Source organism: Phocoena sinus, chromosome 3, assembly GCF_008692025.1.
Source record: "Phocoena sinus isolate mPhoSin1 chromosome 3, mPhoSin1.pri, whole genome shotgun sequence".
Lineage (NCBI taxonomy): Eukaryota > Metazoa > Chordata > Mammalia > Artiodactyla > Phocoenidae > Phocoena > Phocoena sinus.
In genome coordinates, this window is record NC_045765.1 from 173609989 (window position 1) to 173636502 (window position 26514).

General features: G+C 64.5%; 1 protein-coding gene across 1 annotated transcript in view; it reads left to right on the top strand.

The window, feature by feature from the left end:
* The window catches only part of SLC12A7 (solute carrier family 12 member 7), a 44313-nt gene extending 18100 nt beyond the window's left edge, over positions 1-26213 (top strand). Inside the window, 21 exon segments of the mRNA XM_032625666.1 lie at positions 922-976; positions 1946-2076; positions 2310-2551; positions 3182-3393; positions 3923-4090; positions 5577-5675; positions 6237-6294; positions 6604-6778; positions 7427-7545; positions 7792-7890; positions 8205-8324; positions 9143-9247; positions 9641-9809; positions 15954-16149; positions 16380-16549; positions 17365-17496; positions 18075-18182; positions 19662-19840; positions 20406-20420; positions 23486-23619; positions 24709-26213. Coding sequence (XP_032481557.1) covers positions 922-976; positions 1946-2076; positions 2310-2551; positions 3182-3393; positions 3923-4090; positions 5577-5675; positions 6237-6294; positions 6604-6778; positions 7427-7545; positions 7792-7890; positions 8205-8324; positions 9143-9247; positions 9641-9809; positions 15954-16149; positions 16380-16549; positions 17365-17496; positions 18075-18182; positions 19662-19840; positions 20406-20420; positions 23486-23619; positions 24709-24800 — 2778 coding nt within the window. The 3' untranslated portion in view covers positions 24801-26213.
* Positions 26214-26514: the final 301 nt, after the last annotated feature.

The following is a 26514-nucleotide window of genomic DNA, read 5'->3' on the forward strand; positions in this document are numbered from 1 at the left end:
TCCCCGTCTGCCTTAGCGGCCCAGGAGCCTTCTCTTGCGACAGCTTGTCGTGCCTGGTTCAACCCCTAAGTGGCCCTCAGCACCTGCCCCCCCCCCCTTTCTCCGTCGCTGTCACAAGGAGGGTGATTCAGCTGCTCTGAGCCCCCCAAGTGCCACCTGCCTGAAAGAATCCAACGATGCAGATGAGCCAGGGTCCCCTCGACCCCAGCCTGCTGCCCTGCCTGTCCCCCGGCTGCGTCCCCCGCCGCCCCGGGCCACCTCTGTGTCCACGGCCTTCCCGCTCCTGTGCTGTCGTGCCTGAAGGTTCTCGCTGTTCCCCACGTGCTGCGTTCACTTAACGAGCCCGCAGTGTCTGTGGAGCCGTCACCCCGCCTCTCCCCCAGTAACAGCCGATGAAAAGCAGGATACAGAGCAGGGCCTTTGTTAAGCTAGAAACGTCCCTGGCGGGAACCAGTCAGGTGGGCACTGAGGCTGCAGGCTTCCCGGGGGCTGTTCTTCCGGTCCTCGGGTTGGGAAGTAATTGCTCCCCAGCCCACAGGTGTGGCTGCTTTCCTGCGCAGCGGGTGAGAAGGCCCGCCCTGGACAGGCTCTGGCAGTCCCCCAGCCCCGTGGGGGGGGTGGCCCGCGGGGCACCTAGGTGGGGGCCTACAGGGGGGGTCCCCCTGCATCCCATCAGGACGCAGGAGGCGGTCCCGAGTCGGGTGTTTCCTGGGGGGGCTCACGGGAGCTCAGCTTTGGGGGTGAAGTGGGAGAGAGCAGGGCTGCGGCCCTGAGCATTATGGCGCCCGGTTACCCAGCAGCGCTCTGAGGTCAGCAGCCGGGAGTCGGCAGGCGGGCGCCGCCCCAGGCCTGGTGCCATCCGCCTCCCGGGGTGGCTCTCGCAAATGCTCGTTCTTCTAAAAGGCCCCCGTCTTTCTGCAGACGATGCTGACCGCAATCTCCATGAGTGCGATCGCGACCAATGGCATGGTCCCAGGTAAGGGTGCCGCGGGGAGCTGGGAATGGCGGGGGGTGACCGAGCGGGCTCCGCTGTGGACGGTGGTGCACGTGCCCCTTCGTGTGACGTTCACCCTTCACCAGGGGCGGCAGAGGGCGGGTCCCAGCGCGGACACGCCCTCACCCGCCTGCAGGATGGATCCCCACATCTGGAGGGGCAGACATCCCCGTGGTGCGGCCAGGCCCTTCCCTTCCAGAGGCCCCGTCGGCAGTGACCCTGCCGTTGGGCAGCAGAATTCAGGCGGCTCCCGGCCCCCACCTGCACCTGACGCTCCCCCCGGCGTGCCCCCCCATCGAGGGCACAGTGGGGCTTTTCTAAGGCCAGGGAGGGGTGCCCCCTGTGGCTCGTCCCCCAGAGCCTGCCCGTGTGCTTGGGGTCCCTGAGAAATTGGGGTTCTCCTCGGGGAATCTACGTAAACGCTTCCAGGGATTTTCTTGTCGCGTTCACGCTGTCCACTACTTGCTCTTTGGGGGGGGGGGGGGCTGCACCCTGAGATATCCTCCAGGTGCCCAGTCTCACGCACGGTCCCTGGTCAGTGTCCGAGTGGGGTCTCAGCCGACCGACAGGACGACCAGGGACGGGCTGGCGAGGCCGTGGGTGTCACTGTATCCGTAGGTGTGACACACAAAGGATGACTAAAGAGCTCTTGGTATTTTAAATCTTCTTGGGCGAAAGTTGAGTCAAGGTTTCGGGTGTGATGTCAGCCACAGGCTTCGTACGGGCACGGCCGTCAGGGTCCAGGCCCCTGACTGTGGCTCGCCCTCCTTTAGTCACAGCTTCCAAAGACAGCCGCCAGCAGGGGGAGGGCGCCTGTGGACTCAGGCGCGTGTCTCCACCCTTGCGGCCGGGCTCCCCATCCCGTGGACGAGGCCGTCTGCCCCAGCAGGTCTGTGTTCACGGTCAGCGGCTGGTCCGTAACCCGCTGCTTCCCGTTTGACGTATTTGCAGCGGGCGGCTCCTACTACATGATATCGCGGTCTCTGGGGCCAGAGTTCGGGGGGGCCGTGGGCCTCTGCTTCTACCTGGGCACCACGTTCGCGGGGGCCATGTACATTTTGGGGACCATTGAGATTTTTTTGGTAAGTGCAATGTTTCGGGCGGGTTCCCTTGTCCAGGCCGCAGACGCGCGACCTGAGGGTGTGTCCCATAGGCGTCTGCTGGCGTGGAGGTTCACGGGCAGGGCGGAGCCCGGTGCCGCGCCCCCTCAGAGAGGGCCCGTTGGGAGGTGCAGGGGCGCGCCTGGCCCCGCGCGCCCGTGCGGTCACCTTGGGGAGGGGTGGGCGGCCCTTCTTGACCTCGCTTTGCCCTGCAGACCTACATCTCCCCCAGCGCAGCCATCGTGCGGGCTGAGGGCGCGGACGGCGAGGCCACAGCCCTGTTACACAACATGCGAGTGTACGGGACCTGCACGCTGGCCCTCATGGCCACGGTGGTCTTCGTGGGCGTCAAGTACGTCAACAAGTTGGCCCTGGTGTTCCTGGCCTGCGTCGTGCTGTCCATCCTTGCCATCTATGCCGGCGTCGTCAAGACCGCCTTCGACCCACCTGACATCCCGTGAGTCCTCCGCCCGGCTCCGGGCCGGCTTCCCGCCCCAGTCTGTGGCCCGGGCCTTAACCGCTGACCACGTTGGCTGGGCTGGGCATGGCGCCCTGTGTCCGCAGACGTCCCCACTCTGGCCGGGTCGAGGGCGAACAGGTCACGGTGCTCTCGTGGCCGTGCTGTCTGCGAGGACAGGACAGGCCTGGTGACTCCAGCAGCACCGAGCTCCTCCCGGCCGTGGCCCTGTCCTCATGGAAGCCCCTGAGCGGGGTCTTCTCTTGTCCCCTTCCGGTTGAGGATGCCGCGAGGAACGGGGTAGCTCCGGGTCACAGAGCGAGCGCGCGAGCCCCCGTGCGGCCCCACCGGGCTGGGCCAGGAGGAGCCCGGGGTGGGGGGCGGCCGCTCTGCGCACGTGGACACGCCACGCGGGCCATTCACTCCGCGTCAGGCGCCCCAGAGCGGAGGGCGGCAGGACGGACCGGGGCCCGGTGCTGCTGGAAACCTGCTGAGGGCCGGTCCCTCATGCGAATGCCCTTGTCGCCCTGAGCGGAGGGGGTCCGAAGCGCCTCACGAGGGACCTGCGAACTCCACTCGGTTACGGAGAAGAGCGGTGGGCGAGGCGTCTCACCACCTGCTCCCGCCCAGAATCTGTCTGCTGGGGAACCGCACGCTGTCCCGACGTAGCTTCGACGTCTGTGCCAAAGTCCACGCCACCACCAACGGCTCGGCGACCACTGCGCTCTGGGGCCTCTTCTGCAACGGATCCACGGCCAGCATCTCCTGCGACCAGTACTTTGCCCAGAACAACGTCACGGAGATCCAGGGCATCCCCGGTGTGGTTAGCGGCGTCCTCCTGGGTGAGCGTCCGGCGGGTCTCTGCCGGGGCCGGGCCTTCTGAGCCTAGTCCCTTGGGTCCTGTCCTTCCGCCCAACCTGTGGCCACATCACCCCGCCCCCAGCTGCTGGCCCATTGGGGTCTCTCTGGGCTGATTCTCCCCAGAGCGTAGACGCCAGGTGAATCTTGCAGGCAGCAGATAAGGGCTTCGAAGTTGACCCTTTATCTTTAGAATTGCAAAGCGGCAGGCACGGGGGATTAGCATGTTGATAAGGGAAATGATTAACGGGTGGGGTCCCCTCAGGCAGCTTGTCAGGGGTAGATTGTTGTACGAGGTAAGTTTTTTCATCAGACTTGACTTAAGGACCAAAGTCAAGACCAAAATCTTTCATTCAGAGATTAGGAGAGGATGGTTTTCTTAGAGGGCAGTTTCTCCGGGTCAGTCGTCCTTGTCCTGGTGTGAAGTTGGAGGCTGGGGTGGGGATGGGCCACCCAATGGCGGAGCCGTGATGGCAGGTGTGGAGTCTCGTGACCCGCCTGTTCCCCCTCCAGATAACCTGTGGAGTGCCTACGCGGACAAGGGGGTGTTTGTGGAGAAGAAGGGCGTGCCCTCGGTGCCCGTGCCGGAGGAGAGCAGAGCCAGCGGGCTGCCCTACGTGCTCACTGACATCACGACCTACTTCACCATGCTGGTCGGCATCTACTTCCCCTCCGTGACCGGTGAGGCCTCGGTGCTCCCGGCGGGTCAGGGCCGGCGGGTCAGGGCCCGGTCGGCTCTAACACGCCCACCCCCGCCCCATCTTTCTTTTCCTTTTGGCTCAAAGATGAGCTTCGGGGTCTCCGTTCCCCACGTGTCTGAGCCGGGGGCTCGGGAGCTATGGGCGTCAGGGGGCTTGTCCGTGTTCTTGTGAGAGACCCAGGGTATTCGGAGTGGCCCTGCGACCTTGGCCCTTAGCAGTGGACCTGAGGGCCGTCAGAGGCCGGGGACTGCAGCGTCCTTGTCCTTATAAGAGAGTCTGCTGACCTCCCGGAGAGCCCCGGTGCACAGTCCCCCACACGTGCACACGCACACACTGGTCCGCACGCTCACACACGCACCCGTGGGCGCACACCTGCTCCTGGGGGCTCCTCAGCCTGGCCCAGCACAGTGGAGCCCCGGCCCCCCCAGGCTGGCACTGGCCGACCAAGGGGCCCGGGGCCATCCTCGTGCCTGGCACCCACTCAGGCCTGTCCCCACGCTCCGGGAGGCTGGCCTGCCAGGGGCTGCTTGCCCCGCTCCAAACTTCACCTCCGCCTTCCCCGAGGCCCGGAGCTGGGGCAGGTAGCCTCCCCGCGAAGGTGGGGTCACGGTGCCACTTGGACGGGCGTGGGGGGGTGTGGATGCGGCCCCTGGGGGGTCTTTCTCCTGTACCCCTGACCCCCCGCTGTCAGTGATCAGGGCGGGGAGACCTTCTCTGGATGTGGGTCTTTCCACGCCCCGTGGCACACCCACGGGCTCTGTGCTGGCGCGTCAGGCCACGCCTGGGATAGGATCACAGGTGTCGAACGAACCTGCTGCCACCTGGATTTTCTTTGGTCCCAGTGGGAATCGCTTACACTTTATGTGCCAAATGGAGTGACCGGTGCGGGGTGGGGGGCGGCGGCGGCGGAGGCGGTGGCCAGTCACCACGTGGGAAGGAGGAGGGTTGAGGCCAGCGGGGAGTCTGTGCTGAGGCTGAGCTACGCTCTGACCCAGGCCTGGCCCCAGAAGTGAGTCAGCACCTGGCCTCACTCTCCAGGGAGTTTCTCGCTCCCGGCCAAGGGGATCAATGGAGATCACGGTGGGGATGCAGTCGGGGGCGATGCACACGGAGGCCAGGTCTGGTCTTGGCGTCCGTGGCAAGTGTCTGGGATGAGCCGTGCCCTAGCCTCCACCGTGACTGACTTCACAGCTGGGCTGGCTGTCCCCGTGGAGAGCGTGGGGGACATTTGGGTACCTCTCCACGCGCCCTGCAGCAGCCTACCCAAGACGTGAAGAGAGGTCCAGCCTGGCTCTGTGAGGCCCGGCGTGCGGGCTGGGGGTCTCTCCTTTGCGTCATGAGGAAGTCCCAGGCCCGTTCTGACTGCCCCAGATGGGCCAGGGTGGGCGGGCAGGCGGGCAGGTGGGTGGCATCTCCTAGGTGCCGTCAGTCCCTGTGGCCCATTGGCTCTCCCTCCATCTCCGTAGGCATCATGGCGGGCTCTAACCGGTCCGGGGACCTCAAGGACGCCCAGAAGTCCATCCCCACTGGAACCATTCTGGCCATCGTGACCACGTCTTTCATTTGTATCTTTGGGGGGTCGAGCGTGGGGGCCGGGTGCAGAGGGTCGGACGGCTCTGTGCCCTTCTCCACTCACTGCCGGGCCCTCTGTGCCTCCGGGCGGGCCTCCCTGCTTTGGGGAGTTCTGGCCACACACCCGTTCTCAGAGGGGGCTGGGCTGGCGTTGGCCTGACTTTGGAAAATAAACACAGACTCCTGGACGCCAGCCTGGGCTGGTGGTAGAACGTGGCTTTGTCCGAGAGCCACGTGTAGTAACCACAGCGTGACGCGTCACTAACGTGTAGCCACGCGTGTGCTCACGTCACGGTCTTGTCAGGTGGGCTCCCTGGCTGTGAGGTGCCAGTGGAGCCTTTCTCACTGAGTTCATCCCTTTCCAGCCAGCGAGGTCTCCAGCCCGGTGCCTGTGGTGGTCACCCTGCAGGCCAGGCCCATCGTGACTGACCTAAGGTCCCCATAGAGCAAGGACACGGCACGGGGCCCAGGGCGGGGTGGGCAGGGTGTGGGGTCGGTCCGGGGCTGGTTCAGCTACTGCGTCATGCCCGCCGCGTCCTTGACCCGAGCCGCAGACCTGTCCTGCATTGTGCTTTTCGGGGCTTGCATCGAAGGCGTGATCTTACGAGATAAGTGCGTTTCGTTTATGGCTTCTGGGAATTTCTGGGGCCAGGGCTGGTTTTCTCGAAGGTGATTTTAGCTTTGAGATTGAGAACCCCAGGATTTCTAGCTTTGTGTGTCGCAGGTGGCCCTGTGGCCACGTGTTGGGGTCTGATCTGTGCATCTGTCTCCCGCTCAAGCCTGGAGCTGGGGGCCCGCACAGTGACCTCAGACCCCGGTAGAGCTGGGGTGCGGGGGCTCCCGGGAGAGGCCGTCCCCACTCAGCAGGTGGGAGGAGGTTTCTGTCTCCAGCTCGGGTCTGAAAGCTCGCCGCCCCTCCAGGTTCGGGGAGGCCCTGCAGGGGAACCTCGTCATTGGCATGCTGGCCTGGCCGTCGCCCTGGGTCATCGTCATTGGGTCCTTCTTCTCCACCTGCGGGGCTGGCCTGCAGAGCCTGACAGGGGCCCCACGCCTGCTGCAGGCCATCGCCCGGGATGGCATCATCCCTTTCCTGCAGGTGAGCCCGCTGCCGAGAGCAGGGAACCCCCCCCACTCCCCCCTGGAAGGAGCGCGTCAGGAGGGGCCAGAGATCCTGCCCGGGAGCGTGATCTTTACGGCTGAAGACGGTGGGACCCACGTCCCCGCCTCCAGACTGGCAGCCCACCCTGAGGCCTGCATTTCTTGTCCCGCCCTGTGTCTGCCGCATGTTCTGAATTTCCCTTCTCAGGACTGCTGCGCAGGGGAAAGGCTGGTGGGAGAGCCTCCCGAGCCCTGCCCTCCCGCAGGGCTGTGCTCCAGGACCCAGGGTCTGCAGCAGGGCCCTCACAGAATCCTCCCAGCGGGTGTGTGCTGTGGGGAGAGCCCCGTCCAGTGCTCGAGGGTGTCGCCTCCTTGCCTGCGCTCGATGAGGGCGTCTGGGGTCTGACGGTACCTGGGCCGCCGTCTGCTCTCTGGGTGTCGGGTTTTCTTCCTGGACGTGGCTGGGTGAGGTCCAGGCCATGTCGTGAAAAGTCCGGCTCTGTTTCTGCCGCAACTCTGAGACCTCTTTTGGGTTGGACCCGACTAGCTCGGCTTCTCGCCTGAACATGAGCTCTTTTTCCTGCGTCCTACGCCCGCCGCGGCCACCCGCCCGTGGCCCCCAGCCCACCTGCCTTTCTCCTGGCAGGTGTTTGGCCACGGGAAGGCCAACGGGGAGCCCACGTGGGCCCTGCTGCTGACAGCCCTGATCTGTGAGACCGGCATCCTCATCGCCTCTCTGGACAGTGTGGCCCCCATTCTCTCCATGTGAGTGGCCACTGGCCCCGTTGGCAGCCACCCTTGGGACGTGAGGCCCCTGCTCAGGGGACGGCAGACGGGAGGGCATAGGGCAGAGGAGGGGGCCAGGCGGTGGATGACGGGGCAGGCGGACCCCACGGGAGGGGACCGCGATGTGGGCAAGGGGGCTCCCGGGGGAGGTGGCGGCGGCTCAGGCAGCTCAGCGGGACCCTGCGGGACCTGGCCCGCCCCTCACGCCGCTGTTCACGTCCCCAGGTTTTTCCTCATGTGTTACATGTTCGTGAACCTGGCCTGCGCCCTGCAGACCCTGTTGCGCACGCCCAACTGGCGCCCGCGCTTCAAGTATTACCACTGGTGAGCGGCCGTGGGGAGCCCGGTCCCCTCCCTTCTCTGGGGCACGCGGTGCGTCTTGGGGGCCAGCTGCCACCTGGGTGCCTGGCTAGCCGTCGTGGGACCAGCCCGGTCTCCGAGCCGGGTCTCCTGTAGGCGCCTCGGGGCCGTTTCAGCCCTTGGGATGGTCCGGGTGGAGAAGCCGGTCCCAGCATCCTTGCTGTGCTCTTGATGGGACCAAAGCAAGGCTTTCTGCTGGGGTCCGAGGCGGCTGCTCAGGTGCCGGTCTGGGTGTCCGGGCGGTGAGGTGGGCCCCCTCTGAGCTGCGTGTCCCCCAGGACCCTCTCCTTCCTGGGCATGAGCCTGTGCTTCGCCCTGATGTTCATCTGCTCCTGGTACTACGCGCTCTGCGCCATGCTCATCGCCGGCTGCATCTACAAGTACATCGAGTACCGTGGGTGAGCTGCCGCCGGCCCCTCTCCCGGGGTGAGGGCTCAGGGACCTCTAGCGGCGGAGGGCTCAAAGCCCGCGCCTCCTGCTGGGGGCTGCGTGGATTTCTGCCTGTGAGCTCCTCACCAGTGGATGACCACGTTTACTCTTTCTAATCGACTCCACGTTTGTTACGCCGTTTCGTTAGGTTTATCTGCGTGTATCTGTGTGTAAGTATAACGTACTTTTCGGCAGTGCTCCTTGTAAACTTTGAAATCTATGTAACGGTAGCACTGATGTACAATGGATTTTCAGAAATAGACGTTTCTGAAAGGTACACTGTAGAAAACCGAAACGGTGGGCCGGTTAAGTGCATCTCAGAGCCCCTGGTCCATCACTGGGGCATTTCCCCTGGACCCCTCCAGGGGGCGAGGCCCTGGGGAGGTGGGACCTGGGGTGGGCTTCTCAGGGCATGGGGGGTGGGAGGGCCTCCAGGGACACTGCCTGAAGTCCCTCCCAGCTCTTCCAGGGTGGCTTGGAAGGAGGGTCTGGGGGCCGTGACCACTCCTGCTGGTAAGCCGGTCCACGGCCTGTGAGTCAGAGTCCCCCCCCCACCCCACGTCCTCTTCCTCTGCCCCATCGATGACCCCGACTCTGAGATCCTGCGTGGGTGCCAGTGCCGCCGCCACCCTCCCCGTGCCACCAGGTGCCCCTCCCCATGTCCTGCTGCTTCGTACTCCCGCCCGTTCTGGGGAGCCCCCTCCTCTGTCACAGGAGCGCCGAGAGGCCCTGAGTGGCCACCTGGGTGCGCTGTGGGCGGGGCCTCACCACTGCACCCCCACTGCAGGGCCGAGAAGGAGTGGGGCGACGGCATCCGGGGGCTGTCGCTGAACGCTGCCCGCTACGCCCTGCTGCACGTGGAGCACGGCCCCCTCCACACCAAGAACTGGAGGTGAGTGTCCCCATGCCCTCTGACCCCACGGATGCCTGTTCCTAAAAGCAGGCTGCAGAGAGAAGACGGTGCCCACCCCCCCGTCAGCCTGGGCTGGTCAGCTCGGGTCTCAGCGCCCGCTGGTCATGCATCGGGGGTGGAGGGGGACGAGGGCGGCGAGCTGACCCAGCCGGGGGCCTGCCGTGGAGGGAGGGCGTTGACAGTCTTCTCGCCTCTGGGAGGAGGGAGGGGAGGCTGCCCCTGCAGAACCCGAGGCCTAGCTGCACGGAAAGCCCGCTGCCCGGCAGGGAGCCTGGGGCGCGTGGCCCCCGGGGGGGGTCTCAGGCAGCTCACCTGGCGTGAGAGTGGGGGCGAGTCGCCGTGGTGACAGCTCCCTGCCCCCCGCCCCGGCAGGCCACAGGTGCTGGTGCTGGTGAACCTGAACGCCGAGCAGTGCGTGAAGCACCCCCGCCTGCTGTCCTTCACCTCGCAGCTCAAGGCCGGCAAGGGCCTGACCATCGTGGGCTCCGTGCTGGAGGGCACCTTCCTGGACCAGCATGTGCAGGCCCGGCAGGCCGAAGAGGTGGGCCAGGCGCCAGGGAGGGGGCGCCGGGGCCGCGCCGTCGTGTTTCCAGCCGTGCACCCGAGCGCAGCCCTGCGTGTCGCGCTGCGTCCTGTCTCCACCCGGGCGGCACTTTCTGGGCTTGAAACCAGCAGGAGGGAAACCTGTAGAGGAGAGTGTGACGCACGTGGCCTCGGGGGGGGCTCGGGGGGCTGTTGAGAGCAGCCTCGGGGCAGGTCTCCCGACAGGCGGGCCCCGCACCTGTCGCATCTGCTCCCACGTTTGGGGCCTGTGCTGCCGGGGCAGCCCGTCCAGAGGCTCCACGGACCAGAGAGGGGACGGCGGGTCACGGGCACCCAGGCCAGGCCTCCGTCACCCCGACTCGGACGCTCAGCTGGTGCCACCGCGACCTCTGATCTCGGTCCGGGGCAGCCCCAGTGCCTGAGCTTCAAACCCCGTCTCGTGGGCAATTTCAGACAGATGTAGAAACAGTAGATGTACCACACAGCCGTCCCAGCGTGGCCCACGTCCTGTCACCTCTGCCTGCCCGCCCCACCCCGGGAGTGTCAACACCGACCCACCGCTCACTCTTTTCACCCCAGACCCCGCATGTCTGTCTCTGAAACGGGAGGCGATCCTCACAGCAGCCCCACCACGCCCGTCCGTCCACAGGCCGCGTCCAGCCTGCCGGCTGCCGGCCTCGGGCGGCTCCCGTCTGGCTGGGGCGTCGGGGTCTTGCTCTCGGGTGGGTCCTTCGTCAGCCGTCCCCACGTCAGGGTTGCCCGCTGTGCCCGGGCATCCGGGTCAGCCCTGCTGTCCAGGTGTCTGTAAACCGGGCTGCGCCCAGAGGTCTCCAGAGCACCTGGGGGAGGCACGGCTGCTTGGAGGGGGTCGTGGCCTGTGTAGCCCGAGGCGTCGACAGCCCCTTCCTTGGTTGGCTGGACAGCGGGCCCCCGGGGACCCGCCCTGGCAGCCAGCGGCACCAGCCACTCTCTCAGCATCGTCGTGACCCAGGGCTTTAACAGGGTACTTGTTGGTGTTGGCTGGGGCTGTAGACGCCGGCATTGTGGCTGCGATCCCAGGTGTAGATGCCGGCGTTGTGGCCGTGATCCTGTCTGTAGATGCTGGAGTCATGGCTGTGACCCTGGGTGTAGATGCCAGGGTTTTGGTTGTGAGCCATGGGTGTAGGTGCCAGGGTTGTCTGAGAATTGTATCCTCCCTGTCTGGTATTCCAGTTTCATTCACTCTTGCACTCCTTTTCCCCTGCCCAACCCTTAGGGGTTACAGTTCCCTGGGTGATCTCACACATTTTCTCTGGTGACCTTGGCCATCTGTGAGCCATGGGTGTAGACACCAGGGTTGTGGCCGTGATCCTGGGTTTAGACACTGGGGTTACATCTGTTGACCCTGGGTGTAGACGCTGGGGTCGTGGCCGTGGTGTCGGTGTAGACACCAGGGCCATGGCTATGACCCTGGGTGTGGACCCTGGGGTGGTGTCTGTGATCCTGGGTGTAGACGCTAGGGTCGTGGCCCGTGATCCTGGGTGTAGACGTGGTGTGTCATTCTCGCTGGTGGGGCAACCTCCTTGTGTCGGCCTTCTCGACAGCTCCCTGCGTCGGTGTGAAGAAGCTCCAGACCCGTGTCCGAGGGTGGGAAGGTCCCAGCTCTCGTGTGCGACATTGCCCAGGCGCTGACGGAGCGTCTTCCCTCTCTCACACTCGCTGGTCCTTTTGTCCTCCCAGCGTCTCTGGGGATGGGCAGGGGGCACAGTGGGGCTGGGGAGGTGGGCTCCAGCACCGAGTAGGGGGTCGAAGGCTCCGGGCCCCTGCCCGAAATGGCACCGACTCGGCTGGATTCACAGCCCTCTTCCCAGACAAGAACATCATAGCCCGATATGTGTCCTTTTGGACTTTCTCCTGTTGGTCTTTTTTTTTTTTTTTTTTTTTTTTTTTTATGCGTTACGCGGGCCTCTCACTGCTGTGGCCTCTCCCGCTGCGGAGGACAGGCTCCGGACGCGCAGGCCCAGCGGCCACGGCCCACGGGCCCAGCCGCTCCGCGGCATGCGGGATCCCCCCAGACCGGGGCACGAACCCGCGTTCCCTGCACCGGCAGGCGGACTCCCAACCACTGCGCCACCAGGGAAGCCCCTGTTGGTCTTTTTTAAACAGACGATCCCGCAGAAATACCGTTCCACACACTTCCTTTGCTTTCGACTGTCGCGTTTCCAGTCGGCCGGGTGCTTGTTTTGTTTGGACTTTCTCCTGTTGGTCTTTTTTAAACAGACGATCCCGCAGAAATACCGTTCCACACACTTCCTTTGCTTTTGACAGTCGCGTTTCCAGTTGGCCGGGTGCTTGTTTTGTTTGGACTTTCTCCTGTCGGTCTTTTTTAAACAGACGATCCCGCAGAAATACCGTTCCACACACTTCCTTTGCTTTCGACTGTCGCTTTTCCAGTCGGCCGGGTGCTTGTTTTGTTTGGACTTTCTCCTGTCGGTCTTTTTTAAACAGACGATCCCGCAGAAATACCGTTCCACACACTTCCTTTGCTTTCGACTGTCGCTTTTCCAGTCGGCCGGGTGCTTGTTTTGTTTGGACTTTCTCCTGTTGGTCTTGTTTAAACAGACGATCCCGCAGAAATACCGTTCCACACACTTGCTTTGCTTTCGACTGTCGCTTTTCCAGTCGGCCGGGTGCTTGTTTTGTTTGGACTTTCTCCTGTCGGTCTTTTTTAAACAGACGATCCCGCAGAAATACCGTTCCACACACTTCCTTTGCTTTCGACTGTCGCTTTTCCAGTCGGCCGGGTGCTTGTTTTGTTTGGACTTTCTCCTGTTGGTCTTGTTTAAACAGACGATCCCGCAGAAATACCGTTCCACACACTTGCTTTGCTTTCGACTGTCGCTTTTCCAGTCGGCCGGGTGCTTGTTTTGTTTGGACTTTCTCCTGTCGGTCTTTTTTAAACAGACGATCCCGCAGAAATACCGTTCCACACACTTCCTTTGCTTTCGACTGTCGCTTTTCCAGTCGGCCGGGTGCTTGTTTTGTTTGGACTTTCTCCTGTTGGTCTTTTTTAAACAGACGATCCCGCAGAAATACCGTTCCACACACTTCCTTTGCTTTCGACTGTCGCTTTTCCAGTCGGCCGGGTGCTTGTTTTGTTTGGACTTTCTCCTGTCGGTCTTTTTTAAACAGACGATCCCGCAGAAATACCGTTCCACACACTTCCTTTGCTTTCGACTGTCGCTTTTCCAGTCGGCCGGGTGCTTGTTTTGTTTGGACTTTCTCCTGTTGGTCTTGTTTAAACAGACGATCCCGCAGAAATACCGTTCCACACACTTGCTTTGCTTTCGACTGTCGCTTTTCCAGTCGGCCGGGTGCTTGTTTTGTTTGGACTTTCTCCTGTCGGTCTTTTTTAAACAGACGATCCCGCAGAAATACTGTTCCACACACTTCCTTTGCTTTCGACTGTCGCGTTTCCAGTCGGCCGGGTGCTTGTTTTGTTTATGACAGCTGCGCAGTGTTTGTTTCGTGGATGTGCTCTGAGTCTTATTCCGTGGAATTGCTGTCCTGGGGACCGAGGTGGTTCCCACTGCTTTGGTGTCAGGAAGTGTGGTGTAAGCTCCACTTAGATGTAGTCCACGGGGAATTGCTCTTAGGATGGATTCTTGGAGTTAGCGCCTCCCTCCCTGGTGCCATGCCCCTGAGGCTCCGAGCCAAGTTCCAGTTTTGGTCTGCCTGGTAGTTTACGTAAAGGCCGGTCCGTGTGGCCGGGAGCAGGGGGATCCCAGGTCCCCCTCTGCCGTCTCTTACTGGGAGGGTTCTGTCCCGTTGCTGCCATGGGAAAAGGAAGGCACAGCTGGGTTTCGCCCCAGATGTCCGGCACGGATGCAGCTCAGAGCCAAGTGTGTTCCCGAGGGGAGGGGCTGGCATCTGAGGGGCTGGGTGGAGGCACTCACCGGGTCTCAGTGGGTGAGGACCCCAGGGATGCTGCAGTCGGGTGCAGCCCACAGCATCTCACCCGCTGGAGGGTCACTGGGCACCCACCCGGTTTTGTAGGTCGAAGACTGGGCAGTGCGCTTGGACCTGCCTCGAGTTTTTCAGCGTGTGTCCCGCCGCGGAAGCAGGGGCCTCGGGAGGGTAGAGCCCTATAGGTTCCTGCTGGGTTAGGGGGATCGAGCAGCTCACGTCAGATGGCTCAGCAGCTGAGACGTGCTGGCCGGGGTGTGGGAAGGGCTGTGCTCTGCGCTCCCCTTCCCGGGGGCGTGAACGAGGCTGGTCTTCTGTGGGGCAGGGAAGGGCTCACACGTTGACTCTGAGGTCCCACAGGGCCTGGTCCTCAGGGCCCCAGGATCTGGGTGTGGAGGTAGTGCCCGAGGCCCCGAAGATACCGCGAGGCCAGGGTAGCGGGGGCCCCGACACCTCACAAGGCAGTGGAGTGGGCTTTCCAGCAGTGGGACAGAAGAACCACAAAACCCCGCTGTGTCTCCGTGAAGCCAGAGCGTCAGGTCAGCATTTCCACCAGTGACCTGAGAGGCTGTTGGTCTCAAAGCTAGAGCATGCGGCCTTTAAGCCCCTCGAGCGACCGTGTCCTGATGGGGCCGAGCCCCTGGCCTCTGGTCTCCAGGAAGCGTGGGTCCAGGGATCCCTGAACTGCACTGGGCAGCCCTGGGTCACATCCGAGCACCCGTTTGGACTCTTCCTTCTTGAGCCAGCAGCCCTTCGACGTGGCGGCTCAAGTCCGGGTGGTCGAGGGGGGACGTGGCTCCAACCTTTCACATGAGGTCCTGGGGCGTCCGTCCCAAGTGTCAGCAGCAGGGGCTTAGAACAGCCAAGATTCACTCCGTCTCTGCTCTGAGGCCAGAAGTCACACATCGAGGTGCCCCAGGGCCAAGCTCCCTCCTGAGCTCCAGCGGGAGGTCCTCCCTGCCTCGTCCAGCTCCCGGGACTCCAGGCGTCCCTGGGCTCCTGGCCACGTCCCTTCGGTCTCCACCTCTGTCTTTACGTGGCTTCTCTGTGTCTGTCTTCTCTCCTGCCCCTGACATTGGATTTGGGGCCACCTGGATAATCCAGGATGGTCTCACGTCAAGACCCTTAACTTAATTACGTCAGCAAAGACTTTTTTCCAATCAGGCCACATTCACAGGTTCTCAGGATTAGGAGGTGGGTGTATCTTTTGGGGGCCACCATCAATTAACCCACTGTGGTCTGTCCTCTGGCCCCCAGAATGCACACCTGCCAGATGTGCAAAGTACGTTTATCTCATCACTGCATCCTCCCAAGTCTTGACCCCTTACGATGTCAAGTAAGTGCGGAATGTCGTCGAAGTACCCGCAGTTCAAAGGTCCCAAATCTCGTCTTCTAAATCACCTGACTTGGGTGTGGGTGAGATTCTGAGTGGAGTCCATCCTGGGGCAGAACCCCTCTGCCCACAGCCTGTGCGACTCGGAGATAAGCAGTGCGCGTTCCAAAGTGCCCCGCGGGACCTGCACGGGGGCCACGTCCCAGCCGGGGAGGCACAGATTGGAGGAGCCCGGGGGGGGTTGGACTCCAGCGGGGCAGTTCCATTTGGTGTTGGGCCGGCAGTGCTTCCCTGGGGCTTGAGGTCCCACCCCCAAGCCAGGCCCCCGAGGGCCGGTCGGCGCGGCCGGCAGAGGACCCGCTGCACAGGTGGCGCTACCTCCATAGAAGGCCTGCTGTGGTCACGGTGTGCCGGGCTGCGCTGTGACGCGGAGCTGCCCCAGTCGGGTGCGTGGCATGTGGCTGAGGGGGCAGCAGTGCACCTGCCGGGCACGTCACTCCCGCACCACCGCCTTCTAGGAAGAGCTGTGTGGTTTGATGCTTCCTGACCAAGGTTCCCGCGAGCCAGGAGTGAGGGCCAGGGTGTCCGTGTGCTGTAGGGGGTGGCCTGTGACCCGCAGGTCCCAGCGTGCCCACAGTGGTGGCCTTCACCCCCGCTCTCCTGTGGGCACGGCAGTGCCCGAGAGCGCCGGGCCCTGGCCTCGACTTCAGGTACCGAGGGCGCCCGCTGAGCCTGTGGCCCCCACGCACGAGGCTGTGAGTCCGCGTGGGGCCCGCCCGGCCCCGTGTGGTGGGCGGGTGTGTGCTGGGACCTGCCGCCCCCAGCCCGCCCCTCACCCCAAGCTCGGCCCGCCCTTGTCTGCAGAACATCCGGGCCCTCATGGGCACCGAGAAGGCCAAGGGCTTCTGCCAGCTGGTGGTGTCGTCCAGCCTTCGGGACGGCACGTCCCACCTGATCCAGTCGGCCGGCCTGGGGGGCATGAAGCACAACACCGTACTCATGGCCTGGCCCGAGGCCTGGAAGCAGGAGGACAGCCCCTTCTCCTGGAAGAACTTCGTCGGTGGGTCGGGCCGTTCGCAAGCCTTGTGACGGGAACCCCTGCCCCGGCCTTGCCCCCATTTGGCGGTTCCCGGGGGCGCCCCGGCTGGGCCGCAGTGATGGGGGGGGCGTGCCCCGCGAGGGGCTTCGTGGGGACCCCGGGCTCCCCTGCCCCCGTCCCGCTGGTGAGTCCAGGCCGCTCGGTTCTGCTGGGTGGGCCTGTGACCCCGTGACCTGCCCGCCTCTCCACAGACACCGTCCGTGACACCACGGCGGCGCAGCAGGCCCTGCTGGTGGCCAAGAACGTGGATCTGTTCCCGCAAAACCAGGAGCGCTTCAGCGACGGGCACATCGACGTGTGGTGGATCGTGCATGACGGCGGTCTGCTTATGCTGCTGCCCTTCCTGCTGCGACAGCACAAGGTGCGGGCGGGGTCGCGGGGGTCACGGGGGAGGGGCCGCACGGGGAGCGGGGTCACGGAGGAGGGGCCGCACGGGGAGCGGGGTCACGGGGGAGGGGCCGCACGGGGAGCGGGGTCACGGAGGAGGGGCCGCACGGGGAGCGGGGTCACGGGGGAGGGGCCACACAGGGAGCGCGGTCACGGGGGAGGGGCCGCACGGGGGAGGGGCCACACGGGGAGCGGGGTCACGGGGGAGGGGCCGCACGGGGAGCGGGGTCACGGGGGAGGGGCCGCACGGGGAGCGGGGTCACGGAGGAGGGGCCGCACGGGGAGCGGGGTCACGGGGGAGGGGCCACACGGGGAGCGGGGTCACGGAGGAGGGGCCGCACGGGGAGCGGGGTCACGGGGGAGGGGCCGCACGGGGAGCGGGGTCACGGAGGAGGGGCCGCACGGGGAGCGGGGTCACGGGGGAGGGGACGCACGGGGAGCGGGGTCACGGAGGAGGGGCCGCACGGGGAGCGGGGTCACGGGGGAGGGGCCGCACGGGGAGCGGGGTCACGGAGGAGGGGCCGCACGGGGAGCGGGGTCACGGGGGAGGGGCCGCACGGGGAGCGGGGTCACGGGGGAGGGGCCGCACGGGGAGCGGGGGTCACGGAGGAGGGGCCACACGGGGGAGGGGTCATGGGGAGGGGCCACACGGGGGAGGGGTCATGGGGAGGGGCCACACGGGGAGCGCGGTCACGGGGGAGGGGCCGCACGGGGAGAGGGGTCACGGGGGAGGGGCCCCACGGGAAGGGAGTGGACAGCAGGCAGGAGTGACCGCTCCTCGCCCCCCAGGTATGGAGGAGGTGCCAGATGCGCATCTTCACGGTGGCCCAGGTGCACGACAACAGCATTCAGATGAAGAAGGACTTGCAGACGTTCCTGTACCACCTGCGTATCAGCGCCGAGGTGGAGGTGGTGGAGATGGTGAGGGAGCCGGGCACCGGGCGGACGCAGCTCTCACCTGCAGGGTCCCCACGGCCCTTACAGCCCAGGGCCGGCCTGCTGGGCCGTCGCGGCATCTTCTCTGTCCTCTGGCTGTGACGGCGGCTCGGGTTCCTTCCTTCCTTTTCCGTGACCTCGACAGCTTCAAGGAGGGTCAGGCGATGTGTAGTGAGTCCCTCAGTTTAGGTTCGCCTGATGCTTTGCTCGTGGCTGGACTGGGTCGTGGGTTCACGGGAGGAAGACCCGGCTGGACCGGGCTTGACCACGGGGCTGGCCGCCTCCTGGGGGATCTGAGCTCCGGGGCCAGCGGGAGGGTTACGGTCTGTCCCGTGGGGCGCGTGTGGGCCGGCCTGCGTCCGGAGCCCACGGTTGTGGTGCTTCCCTCTCGTGGGTGTGTCGTGTGTCAGTGAACGTGGGTCCTGGGGCAGGTGGAGGGCATCCGTTCGTGAGCTGCGCGCTCACACGTAGGGGTGGGGACGCCGGGGGCCCCCAGGCCCGCAGCGCGCTCGCTGGGGTCGGGGGGTGAGTGGTGACCGGCGTGTGCGCCTTGGCACCTGTAGGTGGAGAACGACATCTCGGCCTTCACCTACGAGCGGACGCTAGTGATGGAGCAGAGGTCGCAGATGCTGAGACAGATGCGGCTGTCCAAGACGGAGCAGGAGCGGGAGGTGCGTGGGGTGTGGCCCCCGGCGCCGCACTGGCCTGTCCTTGCCCGGACCCCGTGTGACCGTCGGGACAGTGTCCCTGAGGCCTCCTCGAGCTTTTGTCCCCACACCTGGTTTTGTGAACAGCTGGTGGCGCGGCTTCTGCCCCCACCTCCCCTCGCCACGTGGCTCGAGGTCACGCCCTCACAGGCCTCCGGGGTCAGGGCCCCGTCCTGCTTGTGCACGGCCCCGCCTCCCTTATATCGTATCCCGACCGGCCACCTCCTCCTGTCCCTCCATCCTCAAACCAGCAGCCACCGACTCGTGACACCCCTCCCAGCCTTGTCCCGGCTCACGTGTCCCCGCGGTCTTGCATGGCCCGACCCTGTCCCTGCCCGAGTGACCTTCGCCCTCACCACACAGGCCGCTGCGGTTTCCTGGGGGCCCTGACCCCTCACCCCCACAGGCCTCCAGCTCCTAGCTGTCATCATTGCCATCTTTGCATACAGCTCCCGGGCACCTCGTGTGACATGGGAGCTCCTTCCCCCTGCACCTCCCCTTCCCCAGACTCCATGGCGCTCACAGCCCCACCCCAAGGATGTGGGCTCCCTGACAGCCCCTTTGCTGTTGATGAGTGTGGGGGGGGTGAACGGGTGAGGGGAAGGATGGATGGATGGATGGATGGGTGGGTGGGTGGTTGGATGGATGGATGGGTGGGTGGATGGATGGATGGATGGATGGGTGGATGGATGGATGGGTGGATGGATGGATGGGTGGGTGGATGGATGGGTGGATGGATGGATGGGTGGGTGGATGGATGGGTGGATGGATGGATGGGTGGGTGGATGGATGGGTGGGTGGATGGATGGCTGGGTGGAAGGATGGGTGGAAGGATGGATGGGTGGATGGATGGATGGATGGGTGGGTGGGTGAGGGAAAGGATGGATGGATGGGTGGGTGGATGGATGGATGGATGGATGGGTGGATGGATGGATGGGTGGATGGATGGATGGGTGGATGGATGGATGGGTGGGTGGATGGATGGGTGGATGGATGGGTGGGTGGATGGATGGGTGGATGGATGGAAAGTTGGATGGATGGGTGGATGGGTGAGGGAAAGGACGAATGGACAGACGGATGAATGGACAGATGGATCAATGGATGGATGAGCAGGTCGAGGCAGAGCCTGTGTGTGCGGGGGGCGGGGCTACGTGCAGTACAGAGACGTGCATGTCAACATCTCCCATCAGCACGTCTGAAGAGGTCCTTTCTCAGGGGCTTTCAGAGCTGGGACAGGAGGAGACAGAAATGTAACGATGGGTTTGGTCTGGAAACCCAGGAGGAGGGGCCTGGGAGGGCCGGTCCAGACGTCCCCAGGCCCCATCGGCTGTGCTCTGTGTGGGGCCCGGGGCTGGTCGGCTCCTCTCCCCATGCAAGCGCCCTCCCCCGGGCTGGGCTTCTGCCGTCGCGGCGAGGCTGGTCATTGTCCTGCTCTCACTCCAGGCTCAGCTAATCCACGACAGGAACACCAGTTCCCACACTGCCGTGGCCGCCAGGACCCAGGCCCCGTGCGCGCTGGACAAGGTGCAGATGACCTGGACGAAGGAGAAGCTGGTCGCCGAGAAATACCGGAACAAGGACACCAGCGTGTCCGGGTTCAAGGACCTCTTCAGCCTGAAGCCGTGAGTGTCCACCTGCAGCAGCCCGCAGCCACGAGGGGCCCCTTTGCCTCCGCGAGGAGCAGCGGGCACATCCAGCCTCGGAGAGGCCGGAGCCGGCCCCGGGCCGCAGCCTCCTTCCAGCGCCAGTCAGCGGGGACGCGGGTGGCGGGTTGGCGGCGGTGCCACCGTCAGTGTTCCTGGTGGGTGTCCCAGCACCTGGGGGTCAGGCCTGAACCCCCGCGGTGACGTCCAGGCTGCCCGTCGGGCCGGGGCCTGTCCCGCTCCTCGGCTCTTGGCTGTGCTGTTGAGCTGGCACAGGCACCAGTCGGTGGCGTGGCTGGACCTGGGGAGGGGTCCCGAGTGGGAGGCTAGGACAGTATCTCCCGGGTCTTCGGTGGTGGGACAGAGCCCTGGAGCCCTGAGTCATCGGCAGGACCTGGGGGGCCCGAGGGGGCCCGAGGGCTCAGTGTGCTTGAGGGCCGCAGTCAGATGAGAGGGGCAGCCGGGGGTGAGCCGAGTAGCGGTTCAAAGTGCGTGTCGTGTTTCCACTTAAAGTAACGTGCTCTCTGTTTTCTCTTCCATGTAGAGAATGGGGAAGCCTGTAAGTCACCCCTTTTACGCGGGACCTCGTAGACGTGGTTGCCTTGGCATGCGCTGCACGCACAGCCCCCGTGAACCACGTGTGCATGTCCGTGTGTGTGCAGGGCCCCATGTGTGGGTGTGCCCGTGAGTACATGTGTGCGCACGTCCCAGTGTGTGTGCTCAGCCAGGTGTGTACGCGTGTCCGTGTATGTGTGCCTCGGCCGCGTGCGCGTGTCTGTGTGTGTGCGTGTCCGTGTATATGTGCCTGGGCCATGCGTGTGTGTCCGGGTGTGTGTGCATGTCTTTGTATATGCGTCTGGCCCGTGTGTGCGTGTCCGTGTATATGTGCCTGGGCCATGCGTGTGTGTCCGGGTGTGTGTGCACGTCCTTGTATATGCGTCTGGCCCGTGTGTGCGTGTCCGTGTATATGTGCCTGGGCCATGCGTGTGTGTCCGGGTGTGTGTGCACGTCCTTGTATATGCGTCTGGCCCGTGTGTGCGTGTCCGTGTATATGTGCCTGGGCCACGTGCGCGTGTCCGGGTGCAGGTGGCGCTCGCCCACTGTGGCTTTCAGTAGCTTCCTGTTTAGTTTGCTCACTCTGTTTGGAGCGGCTCAGGGCACACACCCAAAATCCCTTCTCTGGGTAGCACGTGAGGACTGAGGTTGGAGGGAGGTTGGTCCCGAGCGGCTCTACAAGCGGAGCAGAGCGTGTGCTGTGCCTGTAGCTGGTAGCGATCGTTCACCCACATCCCTTGGGGCTGGGGATTCGGACCTCATCTCAGCTCGTCCAGGACGGCGTTTCCTCCTGTCTGCCCAGCACCGGGTGCCTTTTTGCCCCAGAGGAAGCCGCCACCTTTAGTCTCGTGGGAAGGGATGTGGATGAACCTCTGCGTGGCCGGCCCCTGAAGGCTTAGGGCCAGGCCTCCAGGGCCCGCCTGGGGTTGCAGTCTGTCTGTGCATCTGTCCACCCCTTGTTCCCCCACGATTTTCGGACTGCTGTCCCTCCCGTGGGAGCCCGGCCAGCGTGCTCCGTGGAGCCTCGGGACTCGGGGCGCACTACCCGTTCCAGCCCCGAAACCCGCGTGCGTCCCACACTGAGGGAGCAAAACGTGCAGATGGGTCGGGGAGCGCTGGGCCGGGTCCTGCACTTCCTGCCGTGTTTTCACGACCTTTAAGTGCCCTACGAGTAAAGCCTCCTAATTAAAAAGACAGAAACAAACCTGTGGACACAGGAGTGTGTGTTTCCCCCCCCAAAAGGCGCGGTGAGCCGTGGGCCCGTGCCCCGCGTGCGGCTGGCGGGGGTCAGCAGGGTGCGAGCGGCAGACGGAACCCCACTCCCGTCTGGTTTCTCCTCGGGCTGGGCTGGAGGGGCTCCCGGAAGGTTGGAGGTCGGCCCACAAGTGGCACGTGCCCAACTAAAGCTCCCCACGGTGGGCGCCCTACGGCGGGTTCGCTGGCCCCCGGGCGTGTGGGCATCTCTCTCTGTTTCGCCAGCCTCCTCCGTGTCTCCGTCTGGAGCCAAGGGTCTGGATTTCCACCTTTGCCCCCACTGAGCCTTCCTCCGCCCCGGGCGGCCCCCGCCCCAGCCGCAGTTCCCAGCCTCAGAGGACCCCGTGTGGGAAGCCCTTCTCCAGGCTCAGCACACGGCCACGGGCTTCCATTTGGTGGCCTCGTGGCCGGTTGTGGAGGCAGTGCAGGTTTCCGTTAACTTCCTGGACACACGGGCTGCCCCGCCCCACATCCGTGCCTCTCTCGCCTCCACGGGGCCTGTCATCTTGGAGCTGCGGGTCTGTCCAGACCCAAACTCCTGATTTTAAGATTATAAGTGTTTTCAGACTGTTAACCCTGAGAGGCCCTTCAGTGTCACACACGCATTCCTGGGATCGCCTTGTCCCTAAACGCACTGGTAATTGTGGTCCATCCTGGCAACTGATTCACAGTTCTTGTAACGAAAGACCCCTGACTGCTGTGGACAGAGACCCAACCTGTAATTTTACCAGATAAAATTGGAGAGAGGAAAGCAAGGGCTCCATCTCCCTGTTTCCCTCTTGGTAATTGGAGGCTGTAATTGGATTTATTTGGCTTAAGGGTTGTGTTGATCAAAGGTTGTGGCCTGGAATGCAGCCTGGGGGCCTTTCCCTGACCCATTGTGTGGCGGCCTCTGTCTGTATGTCTGCCCTTCTGCCCGTCCCTCTTATGTCCGAGGCACGGGTGGCCTCTGAGCTACGTATCCTGTGTGCGGCCCCAGAGTTGGCGGTGGTGCTGGAGCGCCCAGCGCAGGCGGGGTGCTGGCACAGTGAGGCGGGTCTTCCCAGCCGGGGGGTCTGCCTCCTGCTTCTTGGAACCCAGCTCACTGGGGAGGGACCTGGGGAGGGGGGGGAACAAGCACGCAGGTGCCTGAGCACCTGGTGTCCCCAGTCTTGCTTCCCTGGGGATCCTGCTTTGGGGGCCGCTGCCAGACCTGGTTGCCCGGGACGCTTCGAGAACCACCGGTGCACAGTGGATGCCCCGCCCGCTTCGAGGAGTGTGGGCACCGGGCAGGCAGTGAGCATACGGGCACAGGGTCCGGGTCACCAAGGGCGGGGGCTCTCGTCTTTCAGCCGTCGGCCGGGTGGACAGAGCCGGGGGTGGGCCTCATGGCGGACACACTCGGCCAGCACCTCTGGCTCTGCTCCAGGACCTGGGGCCTCCAGAGCGGGTGGAGGGCTGGGCCCTCCTTCGCTCACCCTCTGTGCAGCCCCTGAGCCCCAGCCTGCGTTGGAAGCAGCGAGGGGCAGCGTTTAGGGCAGGCTCAGCTGCAGGGCAGGGGTCTCAACGGGAGACACTCCGTGACCTGGAGGTGCACGCTGGGCCGTCGAAGGGGCTGCTCCCGCCCGAGGGGCAGTGCTTGGGGAGCAGAGGCTGACGCGCCCGGCCGTCGTCTTGGCCTCCGCGTGCAATCGCCGTGCCGGGGGTGCTCCGGGTGGCGGGTCTGATCTGTTTTCACCCGCCCTTCCTGACCGAAGTGGAGCGGGCAGGGTGGGGCCTGAGCCCGGCACCCGGGACCGCGGCTGGAGGTGCTGAGTGACCGTCTTCCCCCCACAGGGACCAGTCCAACGTGCGGAGGATGCACACGGCCGTGAAGCTCAACGGCGTCGTCCTTGACAAGTCCCAGGATGCCCAGCTGGTCCTGCTGAACATGCCGGGGCCCCCCAGAAACCGGCAGGGGGACGAGAACTGTATCCTTTCCCGGGCGCCATCCCCACGTCGGGGCATCGCTGCCGCAGCAGGGTAACACTCCCTCCTCTCCTGCTCAGCGGAGACACCCGGGCCAGGGGCCAGGAGCCGCAGGGCCCTCGACGTCGGGCGGGGCGGCCAGCTCGGGTGGCCCGGACCGGAGCCGCTTGGCCCCGGGCCGCCCGCGGGTCGTGGGCAGGCACACGCAGAGGCTGCGAGCGGGCGGCTCCTGCCGGCTGCCTGGGCCCCACGTGGCCGGCAGGGGGCCGCGAGCCAGCGGGCGAGTGTGCTTCTCCTTCCCACGTTTGAGCTGCTGGGGCCCCAGGGCAGCCGGGCGGGGGAGCCCCAGGAGTCGCCCCTGATCGCCTCGGGCGTGAGCAGTGGGGCCGAGGGGCAGTGTGGCCACGTGACTGAGGAGGGGGCCTTCCGGGGCCTCCACGAGGGTCACAGTGGCCCCTGGATCAGGGTGGTGTGTGAGGAGCACGTGGGCTCAGAGACCGACCCGGCGGAGGAGTCACCGCATGACCGACCCCAATCCTTCCTGCTGCAGCTCCGGCTCTGGGTCCTCGTCGGCGCTGGGCTCTGAGCTCCCGCCCGGCCGGGTCCCTTCCTGCCCGTCTCCAGGACGTGGCAGAGCCGTGGCTCCACCCCCAAGCCCTTGCCGGCACCAGGTGCCCTGAAGCCCCCTGGCGGGGGCGCGAGGCTGTCATCCTGGCCCCGGGGTCACAGGTCGGGCCTCCGGGGGCAGGACGAGGCGGGAGGGGGCACGCAGCCTGATCCCGGGTTCTGAGCCACAGGCTGACCACACGCTTCACGGGTCTGTGCCTCGCGGTAACCAGGACTCCCCGGCCTATCCAGGGTCTTGGGGGTGGACAGGTCCCTCCTTGGCAGGGTCAGTGCCCCTCTTTCCCTCACACTGGCCGTCTCCTCCTCTGAAGGCCCTGGGTCCCGGCCTTCCCTGTCCCGTCCTCGCCTCTTTCTCCAGCCAAGGCCTAACTGGACGTGGGCTCTTGGGCGGTAAAGGTGCTCCGTTCACCCTTTCAGCCACGCACCTGGTTGGGTTGGCTTTGTCCTTAACTCGGTGCCCCCAGACATGGAGTTCCTCGAGGTCCTGACTGAGGGGCTGAACAGGGTCCTCCTGGTTAGGGGCAGCGGCCGGGAGGTGGTCACCATCTACTCCTAACGTTCGGCCGTACCGGGGATGTGCCCGGTGGGTGTGCGGATGGCGCCGCGATGCTTGCTGACCAGCACCCGAATGCCACCGGGGGCTCTCCTGTCCAGGCCAAGAGCCGGCACGTGACTCAAGGTTTCCTCGCGGCCGAGGGGAGGCGCGAAGCCCTCGTGCCCCCCTTCCCCCCCGCCCCGGCGAGGCTGGCCGTGACCTGGGACGTGGCTGGCCGTCTCGTGGTGACAGAGGAGGTGGGAAGCCCCTTGGATTCTAGAATCGATTTCCCTGGGTTGGCTCTTTGGGCTGTCGTGCAGTTACGTTCACTCCGATCCCCCCGGCCAGGGTGCCTGCGAGAAGCCGCACAGACTGAGGCTGAGCCTCGGCGGCTGAGGGCTCCTCAGGCGGCCCGGGCTCAGGCCTCGGGACTTCCCAGCTGGGTGTCCGCCTGCGTTTATGCCCCGGGAACCCGCAGGCAGAGAGGGGGAGCCTTCGGGGCTGGGAGCGCCACACACTTTAGCATCTGACATGCGCCTGCCCCTGTGATCTCAGTTTCCACACTTCACGCTGGAGAGACGGACGAGGCTGCGGCCGCGGGAGGGCCTGTGGCGTCAGCAGCTACAGCACCCCGGCTGTCAGCTGAGCCTGTGTGTCCCCTCCCACCGGCGCCGACAGTGGTCCCAGCTGTGTTTAGGGCGCTGACGGGTGGTCCCAGCCACATCGAGGGCACTGACAGGTGGGGCCAGCGACATCGAGGGCACTGACACGATACCTTCCAATGATCCTGGACTGTTTGCACTTTACACGCGTGATCACGTCCATTGTATATTGTCGCAGTAATTTGTGCCTCACTTTCCCGATGGCTTATTTATTTATTTAAACACCTGGGGGAGTTTGAGTGATAAAAGTTGACCATAAGGAGATAGCTTCTGTGAAAGGGGCTCCAAACAGACCAGCCATTGGCCTTCTCTGGCTTCCATGGGCTCCCAAGGGAATCGGCCTGGTGCATGGATTTCAGGTGAGGCAGGGGCTAAGCGTGTGCTTCCAGACGCTTCTGAGGGGTGGCTGGGCAGCGTTTGGCGGCCACAGCGTGTGCCAAATGCCACAGCTGGGCTGGGGAGTGGGGGGGGGGTCTTGGGTCAGTGCTGAGTTAGGCAGTGAAAGCCACCTCAGTGGCCTCCAGACCCGTCACGCATCTGGGGAGGGGCCCGCCAGTCCCTCTCCTAAGTCACGTGACCCCGGCTCACGTGGAACGGAGGTGCCCGCGCCCTCCACCTGCTTCCTGCTGTGTCCGTCTACACGGGGCATCCTTTCCATACTGTCAACTGTGTAACCGTAACTGCAGCCATTTTAAAGTTGATTTCATGTTTTCCTTTTTTAGGTCCTTTGTATGATTTTGTTAGTAGAAGAATAAAATTGTATAAAACCTGAGTATGTTGAAGGATCTCCTGTGACTCGTTCAGCATAGAAATTAAACGTTTGGAGATGCTCCCCCTCCCCCTCTCTTGGAGGAGTTTATTTCAGGTCTGATCAGCCAAAGCACCCTCAGATGGCGAAAGAATCATCACGTGAATTGGCTGAAAGAAGTAAAAACCCAACCAGAACACGCACAGCTGCTGTCAACAGGGAGCTGCCCCGTGCCCCCCCCGGCTGCTGTCAACAGGGAGCTGCCCCGGGCCCCCCCCCCGGCTGCTGTCAACAGGGAGCTGCCCCGTGTCCGCCCCCGGCTGCT